At 36.5% G+C, this 22,990-nt stretch overlaps 1 protein-coding gene across 1 annotated transcript in view; it reads right to left on the bottom strand.

Moving 5' to 3' along the window:
* afg1lb (AFG1 like ATPase b) overlaps nt 1-22,990 on the bottom strand; it is a 261,074-nt gene that overhangs the window by 56,719 nt on the left and 181,365 nt on the right. The window contains exons 9-10 of the mRNA XM_039749760.1: nt 12,571-12,641; nt 12,203-12,303 (exon numbers count right to left, since the gene is read on the bottom strand). Coding sequence (XP_039605694.1) covers nt 12,203-12,303; nt 12,571-12,641 — 172 coding nt within the window. The remainder of the gene's footprint in view (nt 1-12,202; nt 12,304-12,570; nt 12,642-22,990) is intronic.

Here is a 22,990-nt window from a genome sequence, read left to right as displayed (position 1 = left end):
CACCGCCCCATTCAACAGGCAGCCACCCGAGGCACACTACAATGATACCCCCCACCGCCCCATTCACTCTCAATGGCCTCTGTTCAGCCACAACCAGGTCACTGCTTGCAGCATCACCAGAGAACGAATGGGGCAGTTGTGTGTGGCGGGCGGGCAGTGAAACTCCCCCCTCCACTCCATCCAGCCGGTGTCCAGTCAGGAGCAGTAGCTGCAGCAGCATGGTGTGCTGGCAGTGTGGTGGGAGGGCAGCGAACTGCCCCATCAAGCCTCCGTCCTGCACACAAACGATAGCTGTGGCCCTGGTGACTATGGACCTAAGGTAGACGCTTGCCGCCGGGAGCTACCCAAGGAGCGAAATCGCCCCCCTCCAGGCTCCATCCAGCGACCGCTTGCAGCGTCCCCAGGCCGAAGATGACAGAGCGGCAACTGCGGCCCCATTCGTAAGTCGTAGGTCGGATGTCCGTAACTTGGGGACTGCCTGTGTGTATATATATATATTGTAATTTAGCTTAAAACTGGGTGGAACAAATAGAAAGTTCACCAAGTGTCACATTTCTATACCAATCCAATGCCTCATTAAGGCGTTGCTCAAATTAGGGGTGGTGATTTTGAACTCCAAAGATCAGAGCTGCACTCGTTAACCTGGACAGACAGAGCAAACCCTATTAGACATAAACTTGTGTGTCGTATGTGCAGAGAGCACACTGCACATTTTAAAAATAGATATAACCTGTTTTTAAAAATAAATACAATCTGTAAAAACTTTACTTTTGCATCAGATTATACATTAACATTTGACTGCATCAAATGAATGGTAAACATGACATATATGTTATTCAGCATTATGGCAATTGTGTAGGAGTCAATGTTAGCTTAAAAGAACTGGCAGCTATATTTGTGAAAATATGAACTTCAAAATATACATTTGAAATAAATGATTTGTCACACCTTGTCAAACGGACGGCTATTAAGACAGTCGATATAAAAAGGCCACAAGAGGTGTAGATTTCAGTACTCAAAACAACCAAAATCAACAAATCTGTCTAACACCACCAGAAGATGCACAAACGAGGATGTACGACATCTGACTGCACGTCTAAACAAATGACTAATGGAAGTTAATATTAATGTCTAATTGGAAATGCAAACATACTATACCTGAATATAGCTGCAGTATTTTAACATATAGTATATCCATAGACCACAATGCTTATCTAAACTCTATTTCCTGTTATGTCATATAGTGATGCAATACTTAAAATGACAAAAAGATACAGTAGCAGACAGGGGAAGTTCTCAAACGTGTGTAGCCCTGTAGCTGCAGTGGTCTACGTTTGTGTGTGGGTCTGTCACCACTGTTGTAGTGCTCAATACAATGTGTAAATTAATTATTAAACTTCAGTTATGTTATGATACTAATCTCCTGAATCTTTTGCTTAGTTTAAAATGCACAGAATGGAGAAACTGGGGATGGGTGTTTTAGGAAGAAGCCCTGTGTGTGTAGCCATTGCAGCACAAGATTTTGCCACTGTTCACTACACATTCTTTAACAGGTTGTCCCTGGACAAGTATTCTCTTTTGAGAACTACATCTGGCCTTGCAAGACTAGAGGAGGACCTGCCATCTCATAGAGAAAACAGAAACTAAAATCATTTACTTTATATTACACATATAAATTATATATCCTGCTATGAAGTGCACTTCATGGATTTACTAAGTATGCAACATTTTTAGTCTGTCAACAAACATTGCTAGGTGAAAGTTATGAAAAAGCTTTCTGTTTATATTCACTAAGAATCAAGGATACAGCGGCACTGTTCCTTTATTAAGGTATCTAACTACTAGATATTGGCATCAGGTATGAGCCTAGATTCGTTAAAATGTCTGATTTTATTCAGACAATGTATAAACAATACCTGTAAATGGTTTTTTTTCAATGTGCCAAGAGAATTTAACATTCCTAGACAGTCTACAAGCATTACTTCAGGTAATATGCTGTTCACCCATGCTTTTGCAATGGTCACTATTTAACACAATGTGATTGGCCCCATTTGAAAAACAGGCTTATTTAGTAAGATTTTGAAATTTTTCAAATATGAAATATTTTCTCTAAAAATTATCCACTTAAGTTTCATGTAATTATACTGATACTGTTGTTACAAAATATTACCTGATGTGAGAAAAGCTTCAATATGTTCGATCTTGACGTCAGCCTTTAGATCCACTAAAATTTAAGTAAAGGTTTATAGACTTTCGAGGTCCACTTAATATTGTATATAAACTATTGTGCCTCTTAAGGCATGCACTTCTTGAATATAAAGTCCATGTGTCTCTCAGCAAGAAGAAAGGATCTTATTTGTATTGGGTAACAGTCACCTTATTCAGTTAAAACCTAAGAGATAAGGCATTATAAAATATTTATTTTAAGATAATATTCAACAGAAATGAATGAACTCAACCAGCAACTATCAGCATGCTTGTTTAAATATGATGTAATTCGATCGCGAACCTCGATTGCATTCCAGAACCCCCCGCAATAGGTGAAAATCCACAAAGTAGAAACCATATGTTTGTATGGTTATTTTTGTATATTTTAAGCGCTTAGAAACTCTCCCACACTGTTTATAAATATTCTCCGCACAGTTATACAGTAAACCCTCGTTTATCTCGGTTAATCCGCTCCAGACAAATAAATGAATTTCCACGAAGTAGGATTCTTTATTTATAAATCTAATATTTTCACAGTTAGAGCATAGAAAATCTGTTTACAACCTTCTAAATACGTTTTTTAACATTATTAGAGCACTCTAGACATGAAATAACATCCTTTAGTCAAAAGTTTAAACTGTGCTCCATGACAAGACAGAGATGACAGTTCTTTCTCACAATTAAAAGAATGCAAACATATCTTCCACTTCAAAGGAGTGCTCGTCAGGAGCAGAGAATGTCAGACAGAGAGAGAAAAGTAAATCAAAAATCAATAGAGCTGTTGGACTTTTAAGTTAACGAAGCACCGCGATAAAGCGGCCGCAATGAAGGGATCAATGTGAAGGTAGTCTTTCACCATTTTTCAGAGACGCGTCCGTATCTTCTAAGCAAACAGACTCTGTGCAAACAGCCCCTCTGCTCACACCCCCTCTGTCAGGAGCAGAGAATGTCAGAGAGAGTTGGAGAGGCAGAGAAAAGCAAACAATCAAAAATCAATACGGCCTGTTAGAGCTTTTAAGTGAAGCACCGCACAGGAAGCATATCGTATATCATTGAGGAGTTTTATTTAATATGTAATATGTGCTCTGATTGGGTAGCTTCTCAGCCATCCGCCAATAGCCTTGCATGAAATCAACTGGGCAAACAAACTGAGGAAGCATGTACCATAAATTAAAAGACCCAATGTCCGCAGAAATCTGCGAACTAGTGAAAAATCTGTGATATATATTTAGATATGCTTACATTTAAAATCCGCGATGGAGTGAAGCCGCGAAAGTCGAAGCGCAATATAGCGAGGGATCACTGTAACTCTGAAAGTTCACTTTGATGCGTTTCTTTTTTATACAATTAAATTCTGTAATTCTACTGGCCACCTGTGAAGCTACGGTATATTTTTTTCTGATATTGATCTTTCATGCAATATAATATTCAGTTTGTACTGAATTTCTGATAAGATCTTTTTGGAAATTGGAGATGGTAGCTTCAATAATATTTATTCTTTAAAAATAAACTATAACAAAAGTGAAAATAAAACTGCAACATAAAAACATACAATAGGTACTAAGGGGTCTGCGCATTCTCCCATATATCTAGGGTTTCCTCCCACATACCAAGATATGCATGTTGGATTAGCTGGTAGCTGTTAATTGACCAGAATGAGTAAGTGTTCAGCATTAGTCTTTGGAATAAATCTAATCCAAAAACAGATAAATGGACAGGTATCCCTATAAAATCTGCATAACATCTCCTGTTAACACCTTTTAAAATACACTAACATTCTGGCCATGACAGGGCAGGAAAAGCATTCCGAAAAGCACATAATATACAGGCCATATTAGATCAGACAGATCAGCTTGGTTGGGAAGATGATTAAAACTGAAAACATTACTTAAAATTAAACATAAATCTGTGCATGTTCAAAAGAGTGTACCTTTAGATAGGTCTAAGATATTACTTGGAATAGGCCTTTACAATTACATTTTCAATTATCATGGTTTAGTCAGGGTTCTTTCCATGCTAAAGTGTTTTTTCTGTCATTTAGCTTTTCTATGGTTTTTCAAATATTATTTTGAATAATTTGTTAATAATTATGTATTTTATATGGTTAACATTGTGATATTAATTTATTATTTTCAATGTTGTATTATGTTAAGATTATATGTATTAGTTTTCTTTCTTCTTTGCCCTGTCTAATGTATGTGGAGCCTAAAAAGGCTACCTAGCTTTGCAGGTGGTGTACTAGCCGTAGCAGTATATAAACTGAAGCTTCAGCATTGTGTTCTTGAGTTTGATTTTTGCTCTTTTTATTTTATTTTTGGCCCTTTGCTCTGGTTTAAGGTACTATTTTATGGATTCTTGGATTAGTTCACCTTTATGTGTTGCTTTTTATTCTTGCCTTACTTTTTGTGCTTTTTGAATTTTTAATAAAATTCAAATAAAAGTTAACGTTGCTTCTGTTTGTCTTGGATTAGAGGTTTAAATATTTCCCTCTTCTCCATTCTGGGCAATTTCAGACTTTTTATATTTAAAAGTCTAAGCCCCATTTTTTGGTCCCAAAGGCTGCCTCAGGTGAGGCCTGCTCAGTGGGCTTAGACTTATGAAGAGAGCAAGTCTGGCTTTTGGTTGTTTTTTGTGGCCTGCATCCATTTTTGAGTTTTGTTATGACAGGAAGTATAACATCATATAATAAACAGACGTCACCCCAAATAAAATATACTCACTGTCATTGTGTGAAGTATTGTCTAGAAACATTATATCAGTGGTTCCTAACTTTAGTCCTGGGGTACCCCTGTTGTTGCAGGTTTTTCCCTAACCAATTTACCAATCAGTGCATCATTCTTTCTTTTAATTGATCTCATCATTTAGTTAGCTGTTCATTTTTATTTTCCTTTATTCTCTAATTCAAAGAAATTATGAAATATTTTTATTTTTTTTCCAAAATTTTCAAAACTCTCATATTGAGTTTTCTCCTTTAATTGTATTTAAATGCTGACAGCAATAAGTGTTAGAGGGGAGTGATTGTTTCCCTGCCATATTCATTTGACCACTAACTTGTTAAAAATGTTTCTTACTAGTCATCATCATTTGTATACAGTAAAAGTAAAAGGAGTAAACTGTATAGAGAAAGAAAATGATAAAAAAATTTGATACATTCAGTCCATCAACTTTGTTGATTTCCATTACATTACATTTTGGAAGGAGAAGCATTATATAATGCCCCTTTCACATTATGAGTATTGTTTAGGGATGGGTATTGAAAACCGGTATTAAATTGGTATCAGACTGGTTGGTACCAAAATATCAATAAAGTCCTGGAAAAATCGTGCCGCTATCAGTATTTTTGTAACATTAAGGCATTCTAAAGGTTCACTGACAAAAGCGCGATAGACATATGCACCCCAGACAAATGAGCGCCGACAAACCCGCTAACTGGTTTTCGACAAATGCGCGGCAACAAAATCGCCACGACAAAATCGCGAGAGAGGCCAAGAGAGTGGGGACGCGTACGCGCATTATGCACACATTATGTGCTAGGTTATAACTGTTATAACTGCTGATGGCATGCGGCGAACAAATAACTCAGTCGAGGGTTGGCATAATGCGTCGTATACAAAGCGGAATTACCAGCAGTCAGGCAGCCAGCAAGTCTAAATACGCTCAACTATCAAGACGTCTTGCTGCAATTCTTCCTACATATGCAGGGCGTGATCTTAAGGACTATCTGCGTGTCGTGCTGATGGCATGCCTCGTCTCATAATATTGACTTCTAAAATAAACATTATTACATATGCTTTAAACTAGTAATTCATATTTAATGAAACTTGCGCGATTTTGTCGGCGCTCATATGTCTATCGCGCAAATGTTGGGTCACATATTCTAATATGAGGAGCATTTTTAAATTCCTAACTGTTCCTTAATGATGACGACACTACAGGCGTCAAGTGATTATGTTTTAGTTTCACTGCAGCATGTTTAAATTCATCATGACAGATAGGGTAAAGTGTTCAAAAGTGTGGGCTCACTTTAATAAATCTAATGATAATGCAGCTAAATGCAATATATGTAAAAAGGTAACTGCATGTAAAGAGGGTAACACTAGTAACCTCATGAAACACTTCTAAGCACAACATTATATAAAAGTAAAGCAGTGCAGCGTATTTGAATGCTTTAAGAAAGCGACTGCTGAAACATACTCAGATTCCCAATTTCTGTGCTTTGGGGTAAATGAAGAAATTACAAAAGTAAGAAATAAGCAGTTATATGTGGATCATTTTTTTCTTTTTATGTTCATCTTGATATCCATTTTTGTCTTTCCATTATTGACTAATTAGTGGGTCTGAAACTAAAGCAGTTGTAGTCTTTGAGTGTCTGCTTTGCTTTTTTAATTGTCACTATTAGGATACAAAGAAGGGAGCAAACTACTCAGAATATGACAAAAATAATAGGAAAACAATAAAAAAAAATAGAAATATTTCTAAATGTCTGTAATGTAAAAATAATACTGCTGAGATTTTCTGAATGCAGAATAAGAGAAAAGAAAAAAAGGCCATCCTACTAAATAAGATAAATTATTTTCAATTATTATTACTTATTGTGAATCTGGTTGGAACAAAATCCTGCACCCACAGGGGTTCCCCAGGACCAAGTTTGGGAACCACTGGCATTGCATAAATCACAAACTGCTAGGTAGTTACCATAAGTTTGAACTGAGCTGTCTGAACAACCAGGGATAAGTAAATTTACAACCATAAAAACAATGAAAAAAACATCAAACAAAATTAGTTATCGCAGTTGTAAAAAAGTTTTTTTCAACTGTAGGGAGATGACAACAGCCCTTAAGCCAGTTTCCACCCCCCTTCAAAAGACACATTATCTAACACCCTCATTTCTGCTTGGTATGAGGCTGAGAAGAGAAACATCATTAGTGAGCTTTCCAATGAGACAAAAGAAGCCATAACCATTGAGATGAATCTTTTCACATCATATCATGTCTTTAGTTTTTGCACCAGCTTATGGAGAGTACTATCGATAAGAATATCAATAAATAGTATCGATAAGCAGCATCAGTATCGGTATCAATAAAATCCTAATGATACCTATCCCTAGTACTGTTTGATGGTTTATTTATGTAACTAGTTTGTAACTACTGGTAGAGGTACTTACTATGTCGATTAAACATCAATGCTTTAATTATTTAAATATCTTATTCTGGTTCTAAATTGAGCATTTTCTTGTAAAGGAACAATCAAATCAAAGGAAAGATGTGAAATGATTTCATTAACGTGACACATACTGTAATCATATTCTCAATGTTATGGGTATGAGTGTGCTGGACCTTTCACAATTTGGAGAAACCCAAAAGAATCAATCAGGGAAAAAAAAGTTTTCAGTCAGGGAGACAGTCAATTTTCATAACAAGTGTATGTGAATGGTACATTTACCCAATAATTTTATATATATATATATATATATATATATATATATATATATATATATATATATATATATATATATATACTGCTCAAAAAATTAAAGGAACACTTTGAAAACACATCAGATCTCAATGGGAAAAAGAAATCCTCCTGGATATCTATACTGATATAGACTGGGTAATGTGTTAGGAACGAAAGGATGCCACATCGCTTGATGGAAATGAAAATGATCAACCTACAGAGCCCTGAATTCAAAGACGCCCAAAAATCAGAGTGAAAAAATTATGTGGCAGGCTAGTCCATTTTGCCAAAATTTAATTGCAGCAACTCAAAATTGTACGCAGCACTTTGTATGGCCCCTGTGTTCTTGTATACATGCCTGACAACATCGGTGCATGCTTCTGATGAGATGACAGATGGTGTTGTGGGGGATCTCCTCCCAGATCTGGACCAGGGCATCACTGAGCTCCTGGACAGTCTGAGGTGCAACCTGGTGGCATTGGATGGACCAAAACATAATGTCCCAGAGGTGTTCTATTGGATTTAGGTCAGGAAAGTGTGGTGGCCAGTCAATGGTATGAATTCCTTCATCCTCCAGGAACTGCCTGCATACTCTCACCACATGAGGCCAGGAATTGTCGTGCACCAGGAGCCACTGTACCAGCATAGGGTCTGACAATGGGTCCAAGGATTTCATCCTGATACCTAATGGCAGCCAAGGTGCCTTTGTCAAGCCTGTAGCGGTCTGTGTGACCCTCCATGGATATGCCTCCCCAGACAATCATTAACCCACCACCAAACTGCTCAAGCTGAATGATGTTACAGGCAGCATAATGTTCTCCATGGCTTCTCCAGACCCTTTCACTTCTGTCACGTGCTCAGGGTGAACCTGCTCTCATCTGTAAAAAGCACAGGGCACAAGTGGTGCATCTGCCAATTCTGGTATTCTATGGCGAATGCCAATTGAGCTGCATGCTGCTGGGCAGTGAGCTCAGGGCCCATTAGAGGACATGGGGCCTTTGGGTCACCCTCATGAAGTCTTTCTGGTTGTTTGGTCAGAGACATTCACACCAGTGGCCTGCTGGAGGTCATTTTGTAGGGCTCTGGCAGTGCTCATCCTGTTCCTCCTTGCCCAAAGGAGCAGATACTGGTCCTGCTGATGGGTTATGGACCTTCTATGGCCCTCTCCAGCTCTCCTAGAGTAACTGCTTGTCTCCTAGAATCTCCTCCATGCCCTTGAGACTGTGCAGGGAGACACAGCAAACCTTCTGGCAATGGCACGTATTGATGTGCCATCCTGGAGAAGTTGGACTACCTGTGCAACCTCTGTAGGGTCCAGGTATCGCCTCATGCTACCAGTAGTGACACTGACTGTAGCCAAATGCAAAACTAGTGAAGAAACAGTCAGAAAAGATGAGGAGGGAAAAATGTCAGTGGCCTCCACCTATTAAACCATTCCTGTTTTGGGGGTCATCTCATTGTTGCCCCTCTAGTGCATCTGTTGTTAATTTCATTAACACCACAGCAGCTGAAACTGATTAACAACCCCCTCTGCTACTTAACTGACCAGATTAATATCCTATAAGTTTCATTGACTTTATGCTATACTCTGATTAAAAAGTGTTCCTTTAATTCTTTTGAGCAGTATATATACACTGTATATTTGAGTTTATGTGGAATGCACTGTATTATCATTCACGGCTGCTGAATATAATGTTGAGATAGTGTTGTATATTGTGCTGCTAATTGGATTCACTCAATGTAATATCTATAGATGATATACCAACAGAAATTCCCAGCAAGAATGTTACCTGACAATAAAGCTTCATGTTGTTTTTAGTTATGGACAAAAAACATTTAATTCCATGTGTATCAGGAAGAATTCCTGAAACAACAGGTCCATGAAAAACCTAAAATTACTAGAGTCACATGGTCTACTAACAAGGATCCAGACACTTTCTGATACATCCCAAACATGTGTATGTTTGCCAAATTACTGTTAAACTATTTCCAAAAAATACCCTTGCAAATGAAAGTGGAGCACGCAGAAACATGAACAAACTTTTGAACTGAAGACCCAACTACTTGCTCATTCATGCTGCTACCATGCTGCTTCAACATTGCAAAGCATGATCTGAGAACTTTGAAACCATAAATTTATAGTCTAGGAAAGGTGTGTGAACACATTATCAGATGGAAAATATGCCTTACATTTGTGCATATCTGGGATGTTTCAACTATGAGATGATCAATTCATTCCTGTAGTTTTACAAACTGCCAAAAAAAATCTAGAAAGTATTACATTTGGGCTTTAACAAATATCAAATGAGGGGAGAAGTGTGTTTTCAATTTAAAAGTTTGATTCAGTTTTAACACACTCCCATTTTGCATATGCAAATTATCCACAAGAGGTTTTATAACAATATTTTAGCCAAAATACACAGTTGGGAGTACACTGGATACATAAAATGTGGATTATGTTACAAAAGGTACCCAAAATATTTTTGCATAGATGTTTTGATATTGTTTACTGTTGTTCAGTGTTAGTACCCATTGTGGTCTGTTGTCTCAGCTGTTTTGTTATCTCCATTAAAATATAAGATTAACGATTTTTCTTTGAAATCACTACAAACAGCACAAGGTAAGGTAAGTATCTTTCACTTTTCATAACATGCAGTGTCTATCAGGTGTCTACTACAAAAAAATAAATATATTTTATTAACAAAAAGGTCACTCTCCTCATTAAGGAGGTTGAGCATAGAGTCAAGAGATAAGTTAGAATAAAAGATCACTGGAGTGTAAGCAACCTTGGGGGGAAATGAAGATAAACACAGAGAGAGACAGAGTAGAATAATAAAAAAATGGGTGGTGTCTGAAATGTGGATTGAGGTATATCCCCAATAGTAAAGATAAGCAATGCGCTAGGTAGATAGATAGATGGATGATTATAAAATATATTTCTTTTCCTGAGTAATACTGTGTAATTTTTAAAAGAAAGGAGCACTGAAAAATTGTATAACACTTACAGAGGCTTTGCAAAAATATACCATAAGTGAATCATCATGTACAGGAAATGTGGACTTCGAAATTGCATGGATAATTCAAAAAGAAGATAAGTACATGAAAAAATCAGAAAGAATTTATAAAAAATATTGAAGTGACCTCAGGATCCAAATCTGTAAAGTAGTCCGTGAGTAGTAGGTGGGGGTGGGGGGCACAGACATTAAATTTAGAGAGCACTTCAGACACATTTTCCCACTGCCAGAGTCCATTTGCTTGAATGCATTGCCACCGGTGAGTGTTGGGTTTGGACCCTGAGCTTGTTTTGGATCACAGAGGGTCAAGGAATGTTGTGACAAATTGGTTGCTTCTGACCCCAAATGAATGGACCGAGGTAGGGCTGAGCAGCATGAGCAAGTGGGTAAAGGGCCAAAGCAATGAGGAGAGTGTGTCACCATTAAACACCTGAGTGTCACTATATAATCATAATGCATAATGTCTGCTAATTCTCTGATTGCTTCGCATTTTAGGCCCCCTTTGAAATATGGAGCCAGAGGTACTGTAGTTGTTGATCCTAGAAATGCAACTGTAGATGAAACATCAGTTAGAAATGAATACTGCAAAATCTAAGCCTGGGAGAGCATACATCACAGCAATGACATCAGTATATCTGCAATTAAAGCAAATTGTTTATTTCTTAAATTACAAACTGCATGACTTGCAATTTTACTTATTACTTGGTAGTAGGTTTGACAATTTTACTGCTTGTCTTTGATTTTGTTTTTAATTGTTGAACTAAATACTGTATGCAGGTATAATAACAAATTTTGAACAAATGGACTTATAAACTATGCTTATATTTTAGCAACAAGCACAAAAACAACCTCCAGTGTTCTCATTATTAGTATGCAGAATATAAGGATTTTTACTAACCAGAGACCCCTAGTATTAGAAGAGAGAACAATTGGAAGAAATATATAGACAGAGAAATAAACAAAAACCAAAGTAGAATTTCTGTGCCAAACTAAACAATGAGAAAAGACCAAGTAAAATACATTTATAACCAAATTAAAATAAACTGATAAAAGGAAATTATAAAAGCATACTGATCATATTATTCTACTTATTCTATGTCAAAGTAGTAACCAGCAAAGTAATTTACTAAAAATCCAAAAATCACAAACACTTAGCCACAAACAAGTTTTCAAACAGTTCCTAGTTTGTCAGTGAAAAAGCTAAACAGCTCATAGCATTTGTTTAAACCATGACGGATTTCTCAATACAAACCTGTAACTTTGAAATTTTATCTAATTTCATTTAAAATTTGCAGTGGCAAGAGAAAAAAATGACCTAATAGCCAGTTTAATATCACCATCAACTTAAAAAAAAAAATAGGTTTTTCATTAAAAACAACTCCCCTCTTGATGAGATCATCTGCAGCTTTTAGCAGCAGGAGTACTGCAAACAAACAGAAAAGTTAAGTGGTTCAAGAGATAAACAGCTAGTGCCGGCAAAGAAGAGAACACTTGTGAGGTACGCACAACTGGTGGTATGTACTCACTCTTTCACACAGTTCCTGAAACGTGCAATCTGCAATGGTTCCGCAAGCCTTGTTCAACTTTAGCCTCCTGCCTTGCACTTTCAGAATCCTTGGCCGAGTTACTATGGGAACATGAACAAAGACTGTGTCTTGTCCGGGTAATTACTATTTAAAAAAAAAAAATCATCTCTTGGAGCTAAGAGATGCATAGCTTGTTGAATAATAGCACATGATTCAACACATAAATTAGACAAAATACTGATACAATGACAGACACTTGAGTATGCGGCATCAACCCATGTACACCAATGGAACTTATTAATTGGTCAGTACAGATTGGGTATTGTGTTCTAAATGTATTCTCTTTCAAGAGAAATTAACTTACGTACTATCATTTTGTTTCTGAGCCAGCTCATCAAACAGCTTATCCATGACAGCCTCCACATCAGCTTCACTTGTGCTACAGAGAAAAGAATAATAGAATATGAAATTAATAACACTTGAAGCCAACATCAAACAGCTGCTGGGTCCGCTTAGCTTTTTGCCTATCAAAAAAGAACAGGATGTTATATTCTAAATACAAACATTCGATTTACAATACACATTAAAGCAGAGAATATTAACTCTCAGGTAGATGATTCTGCCTTATTTGCATACACTGAAAGACGTCCATACTTGAAAGCCGAAGCGAGTAATGAGGCAATAGAGGCAAAGCAAATCCATTAATGCTATGTGCACACAATGAGAAGAAAGGCCCCTGGATTTCTCCTGCATGCAAAATCAGAGCAAACAGGCAAAATAGTCAAGCATCTAAAGGGGCCACCTTTGAAATTTACCCTGAAAAGGAGTCCAAGTAAAATGCATGTGTGTGTATGTGTGTGTGTGTGTGTGTCTATATGTGTGTGTGTGGTGCATGTGGTTGTATGTGTTTACACTTTTTATACTAGTATTCTGTGTACTTAAAAAACTTAAAATAAACACATGTAGACACAAAAGCAAAACAGATTAGGAATGAGACTGAAAAAAAACACAAAAATGACAAAGATTAGAACCATATCTGAACTGTTTTTACATATCTATTTATAGTATTTATTACACTAAATGCATAACCCGAGGTCCACTGATCCAGCATCTTGGTTTTGAATCTCTGGACTGGTTGTTGTCTGTGTAAATTTTGTACATTCTCACATGTGGGTTTTACTCTAACTTCCCCAAAGAGGAGCAGATTGGGTAATTGGCAATTCCAAAGTGGCCCTGTGTGAATATGAAGATTTGGAGTCATGGCTGGGTTTTTCTCCAGGCACTGCAAATTTTACTCCCACATCCAACAGACTTGTGTGTGTATTAGGTTAATCGGTGACTTTAAACTGCTCAGACATGACTAAATGCAGGGGTTTGTCCTTTGATAGACTGTTGCCCTGTTGCTGCTATGATTTGGATTGAAAGGGATACAAAATGAACAGATGGATGAAAAACTAACTTTGAATTGGCAAGCTACTTAACTGCAAATATTACTTTCCCAGTGAAGGCAACCAGTTAAGCAAATGTAAATCAATACTTCCATGTAAATCACACTTTAGTGATACCACATGAAATCACTCAACAGATTTTATAATAAAATAGATAGATAGATAGATAGATAGATAGATACTTTATTAATCCCAAGGGGAAATTCACATAATCCAGCAGCAGTATATTGATACAAAGAAACAATATTAAATTAAATAGTAATAAAAATGAAAAAAAAATTAAAATAAAATTAATATTCGCATTTACTCCCCCGGGTGGAATTGAAGAGTCGCATAGTGTGGGGGAGGAACGATCTCCTCAGTCTGTCAGTGGAGCAGGACAGTGACAAAAGTCTGTCACTGAAGCTACTCCTCTATCTGGAGATGACACTGTTAAGTGGATACAGTGGATTATTCATGATTGACAGGAGTTTGCTTAGTGCCCGTCGCTCTGCCACAGATGTTAAACTGTCCAACTTTAATCCTACAATGGAGCCTGCCTTCTTAACAAGTTTGTCCAGGCGTGAGGTGTCTTTCATCTTTATGCTGCCACCCCAGCACACCACCGCGTAGAAGAGGGCACTCGCCACAACCGTCTGGTAGAACATCTGCAGCATCTTACTGCAGATGTTGAAGGATGCCAACCTTCTCAGAAAGTATAGTCTGTAATATTCGATTGTTCTGTACAATAATACAGAATCAGGTTCATTAACATAAATTATTTATTATATACCCAAATAAATGTACAGTAAAACGAACAGGATATTACGTCAAATAAGCAACTTCAATAATATTTAATTTGAAACTTAACAATTTGGGTCAAATGATGTAAACATGCTATACATATTGACAGATTGGTACTAAGTATCTTAATGCCTCTGTCCATGTCAACCTTTGCAGATCAGTTGTGGTGTGTGGGGGTGCTGGTATGTGTTCATTTCTTTTTCTTCATTATCAAGCATATGCTCTGCTATGGCAAACAATCTTTTAGCTATCTTCACTAAACATTTCCTTGAATGTTTGATTGTGTGCATGTGTATTCCCCAGTGTGTGCAAATATATATATTTTTTAAATACATTATGTTTATCAAAAACTACTCATGCAAAAATTTTGCAAATCAATTGGTCCCATAATTACATTTTCCTAAGTGCATACATCCTAGTTAAATAAAAATTTTTTATGGCAGTTATCATTTGACATAGGTTAACTTGTTTTTAAAGAACATGACCAAAGGTGTTGGTAGTCAGGGAAGATATCCCGGAAACTGCTTGTTCTAAAATGTTTTCTTGAGTGTATTCATCCAGGAGCTATAAACAACTAAAAAAACACGTAATTTTCTGAGGCAAATTGTAATTTTAATACATGAAACTAAATTTTAATTTTCTATCGACACACTTGCAGAAACCATGCCAAAATCAACTTTTCTTGATGGTTTGAACATTGTTAAATCAGAATATGAAATTAAATTGATAGCAATTTTTTGTCCCATCAACAAACTTATATATATATGAAAGTAATAAAATAAAACCTACAAGTTTAAAATCTTCATCTGTGTTGAATATCTAATCCTAAAGTAGGATTATTAAATCCGGTGAATGATTCTGTGACATCATGTTAAATCAATGTAAAATTGGACTTCCTTTTCAGATTATAGTAAAATAATAATAGTCATTTCCCAATTTATAAACTTAACTTTAAATCTTTCAATATTAAAATCACAGACAATAATTATTTACCAACAACTTGAATAACACACCATTAACTTCTCCCTTGTAGAACTCTGTTACCTACTTTCCAAAACTGCAAATGTATAAATTGACCTAATTTTCCTTTGTACTTTCCTTTTTACGCATTTGCCTCATTACAAAAATCACATTGTTTATTTCCTTTGGCATGGAGTACAATTCACCAAATTTTTATTATTTTCTCTAAAACACTTTCTGCTCCAAAAACCTAATAAAATTGACACTTTATCTAACACCATTTCCTTACATCACCAGAATGAGAAGGGTGGTTCTGAAGGCATTCTTTTTTAAAGATCTTCAACTGGCTTCAACATTTTGGACAACACTTAAGGTAGGTCCACTGCATTACCTTGAGTCATCATTCATTTACACTACAGTCATCACTTTAGGAGAGTCTACAGAAATGTTATACCTTTTTCACTCAACCATTGCTATTTATTTATTGCATATAGCAACTTCTTTGTGTACTTGTTCGAAATATTATTGAGTCAGTTACCATCACCAGTGGTGTTTGAGATCATTTTCAAGCAATGCACAACTTATATATCCATTCTGTCTTTCTCAATCTGCTGTGTGATCCTGAACTCACTTTCCTCCTTCAGTCTGCTATTCACCCGAAAAATGATTATTTATTGATTTCTTGCACTTTTACTATTGCCTTCCTAAAATGAATTTTACTTATTTGTAGATCACACTGTTATAACCTCCTTAATGTTATGCTTACCTCAGGAAAAATGTTTTTTTTTCAACAAGGAAAATTTTTATTATGTAACAGAAACAAGTAAATACCAAAACATCAACACAAATATGGTATAGTAAGTTTTGTCAAGCGTCCACTCCTGTACTAATGTAGATATAGTACACATAATTTGTGTGATTTTTCTTATATTTTTTATGTTGCTTGCACACAAAAGGGTAGAATGTCAGTGCCTGATCCACAATGCATCCCTTGTGTCATTACAGGCTGCCATAACATACAGTTGTGCTTGAAAGTTTGTGAACCCTTTAGAATTTTCTATATTTCTGCATAAATATCTAAAACATCATCAAATTTTCACTCAAGTCCTAAAAGTAGATAAAGAGAAACCAGTTAAACAAATGAGACAAAAATATTATACTTGGTCATTTATTTATTGAGGAAAATGATCGAATATTACATATTTGTGAGTGGCAAAAGTATGTGAACCTCTAGGATTAGCAGTTAGTTTGAAGGTGAAATTAGAGTCAGGTGTTTTCAATCAATGGGATGACAATTAGGTGCGAGTGGGCACCCTGTATTATTTAAAGAACAGGGATCTATCAAAGTCTGCTCTTCACAACACATTTGTAAAAGTGTATCATGGCACGAATAAAGGAGATTTCTGAGGACCTCAGAAAAAGAGTTGTTGATGCTCATCAGGCTAGAAAAGGTTACAAAATCATCTCTAAAGAATTTGGACTCCACAAATCCACAGTCAGACAGATTGTGTACAAATGGAGGAAAGTTAAGACCATTGTTACCCTCCCCAGGAGTGGTCAACCAACAAAGATCACTCCAAGAGCAAGGCGTGTAATAGTCAGCAAGGTCACAAAGGACCCCAGGGTAATTTCTAGGCAACTGAAGGCCTCTCTCACATTGGCTAATGTTCATGTTCATGAGTCCACCATCAGGAGAACACTGAACAACAATAGTGTGCATGGCAGGGTTGCAAGGAGAAAGCCACTTCTCCCCAAAAAAAAAACATTGCTGCTCGTCTTCAGTTTTCTAAAGATCATGTGGACAAACCAGAAGCTAATTGGAAGAATGTTTTATGGACAGATGAGACCAAAATAGAACTTTTTGGTTTAAAAGAAAAAAAAGCGTTACGTTTGGAGAAAGGAAAACACTGCATTCCAGCATAAGAACCTTATCCCATCTGTGAAACATGGTGGTGGTAGTATCATGGTTTGGGCCTGTTTTGCTGTATTTGGGCCAGGACGGCTTGCCTTCATTGACGGAACAATGAATTCTGAATTATATCAGAGAATTCTAAAGGAAAATGTCAGGACATCTGTCCATGAACTGACTCTCAAGAGAAGGTGGGTCATGCAGCAAGACAATGACCCTAAGCACACAAGTCGTTCTACCAAAGAATGGTCAAAGAAGAATAAAGTTAATGTTTTGAATAGCCAAGTCAAAGTCCTGACCTTAATCGAATCGAAATGTTGTGGAAGGACCTGAAGTAAACAGTTAATGTGAGGAAACCCACCAACATCCCAGAGTTGAAGCTGTTCTGTACGGAGGAATGGGCTAAAATTCCTCCAAGCCGGTGTGCAGGAATGATCAAAAGTTACTGGAAACGTTTAGTTGCACTTATTCCTTAATAAATAAATGACCAAGTATAATATTTTTGTCTCATTTGTTTAACTGGTTTCTCTTTATCTACTTTTAGGACTTGAGTGAAAATCTGATGATGTTTTAGGTCATATTTATACAGAAATATAGAAAATTCTAAAGGGTTCAAAAACTTTCAAGCACAACTGTAAAGCTTAATAGATTCCACATTTTCCCCTAAAACAAGCATTCATAGTTCCTGCATTGTGAACAGTGCTTAGGGGGTGAATGTCTTGCTTTTCCTTGCCTTTAATTGCAATGATTTTTTTTTTATTTTTCCTTATCACATAGTTACAGTCCCACTACACTACAGCTCCACTCAACTGAGTTCTCCACAGCTTGGCCGTACAGTTCCATATCATGTGTCAGTTTCAATTTCCGTGTTAATGTCCGATGAACAATTCACATCGTCATCACTATCACTTCTGTCGAACAAATTTTCAGTTTCATTTCTGTCTACAACTGCCATTTTCACACAAAAATGGAAAGTAGATAATTACAATTAACCCTAAGTGTGACTCGTGGTTAACTGTAATTACATTGCATACAATTCCAAGTCTGAGACACGTTCAGGGTTAACGCCAAGAAGGTTAAACCTCCACAAAGCACCTCCTATTCTACTCATGTGTCTTCTTCTGTTAATGTGGTCTTTGAAATAAATATACCCTCATCTTTAAGTCAGGAAGATTTATGGTAGTAGTAAAACAGATCATCAAAAACCATAAAGTGCCAAAAAGCAAAACTTGAATTTTCCATTCACTGAGCACTAAGTTGAAACCACACGAATGAAGTGATCTGTAGGCATACCCTTCTGCAGCCTCCTGCCATAGGAGTCGAATAAAATGACTCACAGTAATAAACTTACAGCTTCTATATGGCAGCCAACTGCTGAGCCTTCACACTGCTCTTTAGCTGGCTAACTCTGATCATGCAAAGCACCTGTGCTCTACTCTGTAGATCAATTGGCCTTGTTCTCCTGTAATTGTCATCTTTATAAAAGGAAAGCTCTTTCTCACTCACCTACCCTACTTCGTATTCTGAGCACTACCAATCACCAAGGTGAGAAACAGTTTCCATCTTAACACCTCCCACAGTACTACAGCTCTTAAACAAAACACAGAAGGCATATACGTATTCTAGAAAATAAAGATAATCAAACAATGAAGACTAAACAAACACTGACCAAAATGTAAAATTGAAATCAGACTTCCTTAAACCATTGCTCCTCTCCAAGCCAAGCCAATCAAATTGAGTCCATTCATCAGCAAACACTTGGCCATGGCACTGGCTTTACACCTAAGTGCGGTTATCTACACACACGCATACGAAAAGCTGTGCAGGCTGGAAATGGCTTGGGCACACACAGGCTGCCTCTAGGTACACCCTAAATTAAATACTAAAGTTTCAACTGATTAAACCATTATTATCAACAGGGACACACGCATGCACAGCGGCAAGCACTGCTTCACAGTTCTTTAAACAAAAGGTGCTCCGTTGGCAATTCCAAATGTAAGGACACTGTGACACCCTTGGCATCACATTATGCACACTCTTTGTTCCTGTGAAAAAATGGTTTCTAGAAAGCAATTAAGTCGTCAAAGCAATACCTCAAAGGCTAAGAGGACACATAAAGTGCATTCTCTCAACAGAAAATTAAAATTTCAGATTTTTTAAAAACTGGCATGGCCCATGCCGAAGTAATTTTTCCCTAAACATTACAATATAATAACAATTTACTCAGCATTTACATTGTATTAGGTATTATAAGTTATATATATATATATATATATATATATATATATATATATATATATATATATATATATATATATATATATATATATATGATTTAAAGTATACAGAAGGATGTAGACAGGTTATATGCAAATACTACATTGTGTTACATAAGGGACTGGAGTATCTGCATATTTTGGTATCCACAGGTGTTCCTGGAACCAATCCCATGCAGATACAAAATGCCGACTGTAGATGGCTTATAGAACTGTACCCTAAAATAGGGCTGTGTCATATAATCCAAACACTATATCTTAGCATTTTTAAGCTAAATAGTGATAAACAATATATATCTTGGTATCTTCTATGAAGTTGGCTAAATGTTCAGCTGTATGTCAAATCACATGTGAGATGTCACAAATATTTTTATTAAAATACACTGAGATCAAAATAAAATTCAAATAGTTTGACAGGGTTAACTTTCCTGTTAGAAAGCATACAGATACACAAGATATCAACATATACACGAAAAACATAAATAGTCTGTATTAAATAAAATTATATGCTTATCTTTGACAATGTTCTTTTAATTGTTTAACACAATAGCACTGATTAAAATATTATGCAATTACAGGGTTTCCTCTCTTGCTTAACAAAATACACAGCTGTGCAAATAATAATAAAAAATGAAAAAAAATAATAATATTAGACCTAATTCCTCTGACAAATAAAGTTTTCTTCTGAGATGTATATAGTCCTGTTCAACTCTTTCAGGTTTTGTGCAAGGAACACTAGTCTATCAACAGTTTCTGGCTTGAGAGATGTCCTGTGCCAAGTTACAGCTGCAAGTGAAAACCTTTTCAGAAGGGGAACTGGTGGCTGGTATGCAAAGATACTTCTTTATCTGCTGGCTCAGTGCTGCGATGACAACCTCATGTTCTTTCCACTATTTGAGAGGATCTGTATCATACTCACTGCAAGTAGCCTAAAAGTTCATTTTTAATTGCCTCCTTCTGTGTCAGTATGGTGCTTGTGGCTATGCTCTCCTTAAGGAAGCTTGCAAGTGACTTCTTTTTAACTGCTGGTGGCACAAATTCTTCTCCTTCTTGGACTGCAGGTTTGGGCATAGTGGGCACTGCTGTGTAAAGCTTAAAGCTGTCCTGATCAGCTAGCAGAGACTCAGCTTCCAAGACAACTTTTTCCTTCAATGCATCATTCTTGTCACTTGCTATATATTTGGCTCTAAATCTTGGATACACGAGTGAGGCCATGTCCAACAGGTCATTAGTGGCTGGGTCATACAAGAGTCACATAGTCTTCACCAGACAAAGCATCTGTGAAGTCCTGAAGGGGTTTCAGAGCCTTCTGGGCTATCTCCAGGACCACTATGCCCTGCCATGTAGGGACAAGATGCCTGGATTTTCTGTCAGAGGACAGAAATTTTGTGAGTGCTCCCTGCTGCTCCAAGACCCTCTCACTTATTTGTTGCCTTGCTTCCTAACGTGTGGTCATCTCTGTGATTAGCTGGTGATCGGACAAACCAAGCTGAATCTGGATTTCACCCAGCTTTCTTCTTTTCCTCCAGCTATAGTAGAAGCTGCTGACAATTGCCTTACACAAAGAAATAGCCTGTTAGTGTGTTCATCATCCAAGCTATGTCCTGCAATACAAAATTGTAATTTTTAAAAAATTCTTTATTTTACTTAATGCACATAAAAAGGTATCACTTAAGAACAAATTTAATTCTGCATTTAACTGAAATTACTTAACATAAAGCAGACAAATTTGTTCAAAATTTCTAAAATAAAAAATAACATTTATATTTTTAGTGCTTTTTTACCAATTGTAAATAAAACTGTTATTTAGTAAATTTCATTAATATTCGGTAGACATGCAAATTTCATCGCCTATTTTCCAATGAAATGCACTGTTAAACTCATATATGGCTCACATGTTCTACTGGACCACACATCAGTTGTTAGCAAGAAATGTATAATTTTTGCAAGTCAAACTGTAAGATTCTGCCCAAGTTCAGTGTACATTTTTGGCAATGCTTCTCTTGCAAAGTAGTTACGATCGGGCAACTCGTATCTTGGATAAATGGGTTGCAGTAGCTTTTTAAAGTCGGCTTGTTCCACAGTTAAAACAGGAACCATATCTTTGCCAATGTGGTAGGTCACCATCTCAGTTATATTGCACCAATGGGCGCTTTTCTTATCATAAGGTACTCCCTGTGTAAACAAAGCTTGCACTGTGCTTAATTTCAGAACATACACTTGAGGCAGAAGGAATGTGATTGCAGAAGAACAAAGTTTAACACACTCTTCATACTGCAGTTAATGCTGCTGTTGTAAATGATGAAAAAGATTGTGAAGGAAGTTGTGAGCTAGAGGAGGTGGAGCTTGCACACAGAATGAGATTGCAGGAGTGATGCTAACACTGGCATGGTTTTACAGAGTCTGCTCTACAGAAACAAATTATACATTTTAACACAGAATAAAATTAGCTTGATATTAACGGTATTGTTTAGTCCTGTACCCTTTTGGAAAACATATCGATATCAATAAAAAGGCAATGTACTGTCCAGACCTACTTACTCTACAACTACAGTGAGCAACACTTTTTGTATGATTCATGGTTCTAAGTCTTGCACAATTTTTCCCTTTACTTCTTTGCTTACTTTAACTACAGTATTGATAAACATGGTCCAACTGGTAAATAAAAAGTTTATAAACAAAGTTTCCAGGTAATTATTAAAGGCTTATCATGTCTTTTTGTTCTACAAAATATAGCACTTTGTGTTCAGCTCAGATAAATGCAAAATAGGGCTGACTCTTTTTTTTAGGTTTAATGGGACAGAAATTTTACATTTTTCAATATACAAATTTAACCTTTATTTTGTGGGCTATTCATATGACTGAGATAAATTACAGTTTTGCAAATACAATTAAAAAAAATTAAAAATACATTGTGCAAAAACTAATCAAAATACAAACATAATGATGAACACACTATCATAAAAATATACGTAAGTTATGCATGTATACCTGATGGTGGAATAGTAAGAAAGACACTTTCTTTCTCTTTGTGCCTGAATTGTTAACTCAACCAGTATTGACAAGGGCATTAGGCCATACTGAAGTGCCCTTAATCCAGGTCAAAGCGGGAGAAAGGTGCTTGGTAGATTGGGGGGATGGACCAGAACTCTTTAAAATTAAATTGCAACAAAACTAAACTCCTGCAATTTGGCACTAAAGTGCAACTTAGGAAAATGAGCTCCTTCTCAGTCACTCTTGATGGTGATCTCATCAGACTTTCTTCTAATGCAAGGAACATTGGTGTCATTTTTCATTTGAACCCTATCCCTTTCTTATTCCACCCACATAAACCACATTAAGAAACTTTCCTACTTTCACCTCCATAACATATCCCATGTTCCCTCATTCCTCTCCTTTTCTAATGCTAAGA

This window comes from Polypterus senegalus, chromosome 3 (assembly GCF_016835505.1).
Source record: "Polypterus senegalus isolate Bchr_013 chromosome 3, ASM1683550v1, whole genome shotgun sequence".
Taxonomy (NCBI): domain Eukaryota; kingdom Metazoa; phylum Chordata; class Cladistia; order Polypteriformes; family Polypteridae; genus Polypterus; species Polypterus senegalus.
The sequence above is the reverse complement of the archived record's forward strand: the minus strand, read 5'-3'. Positions and strand labels throughout refer to the sequence as shown.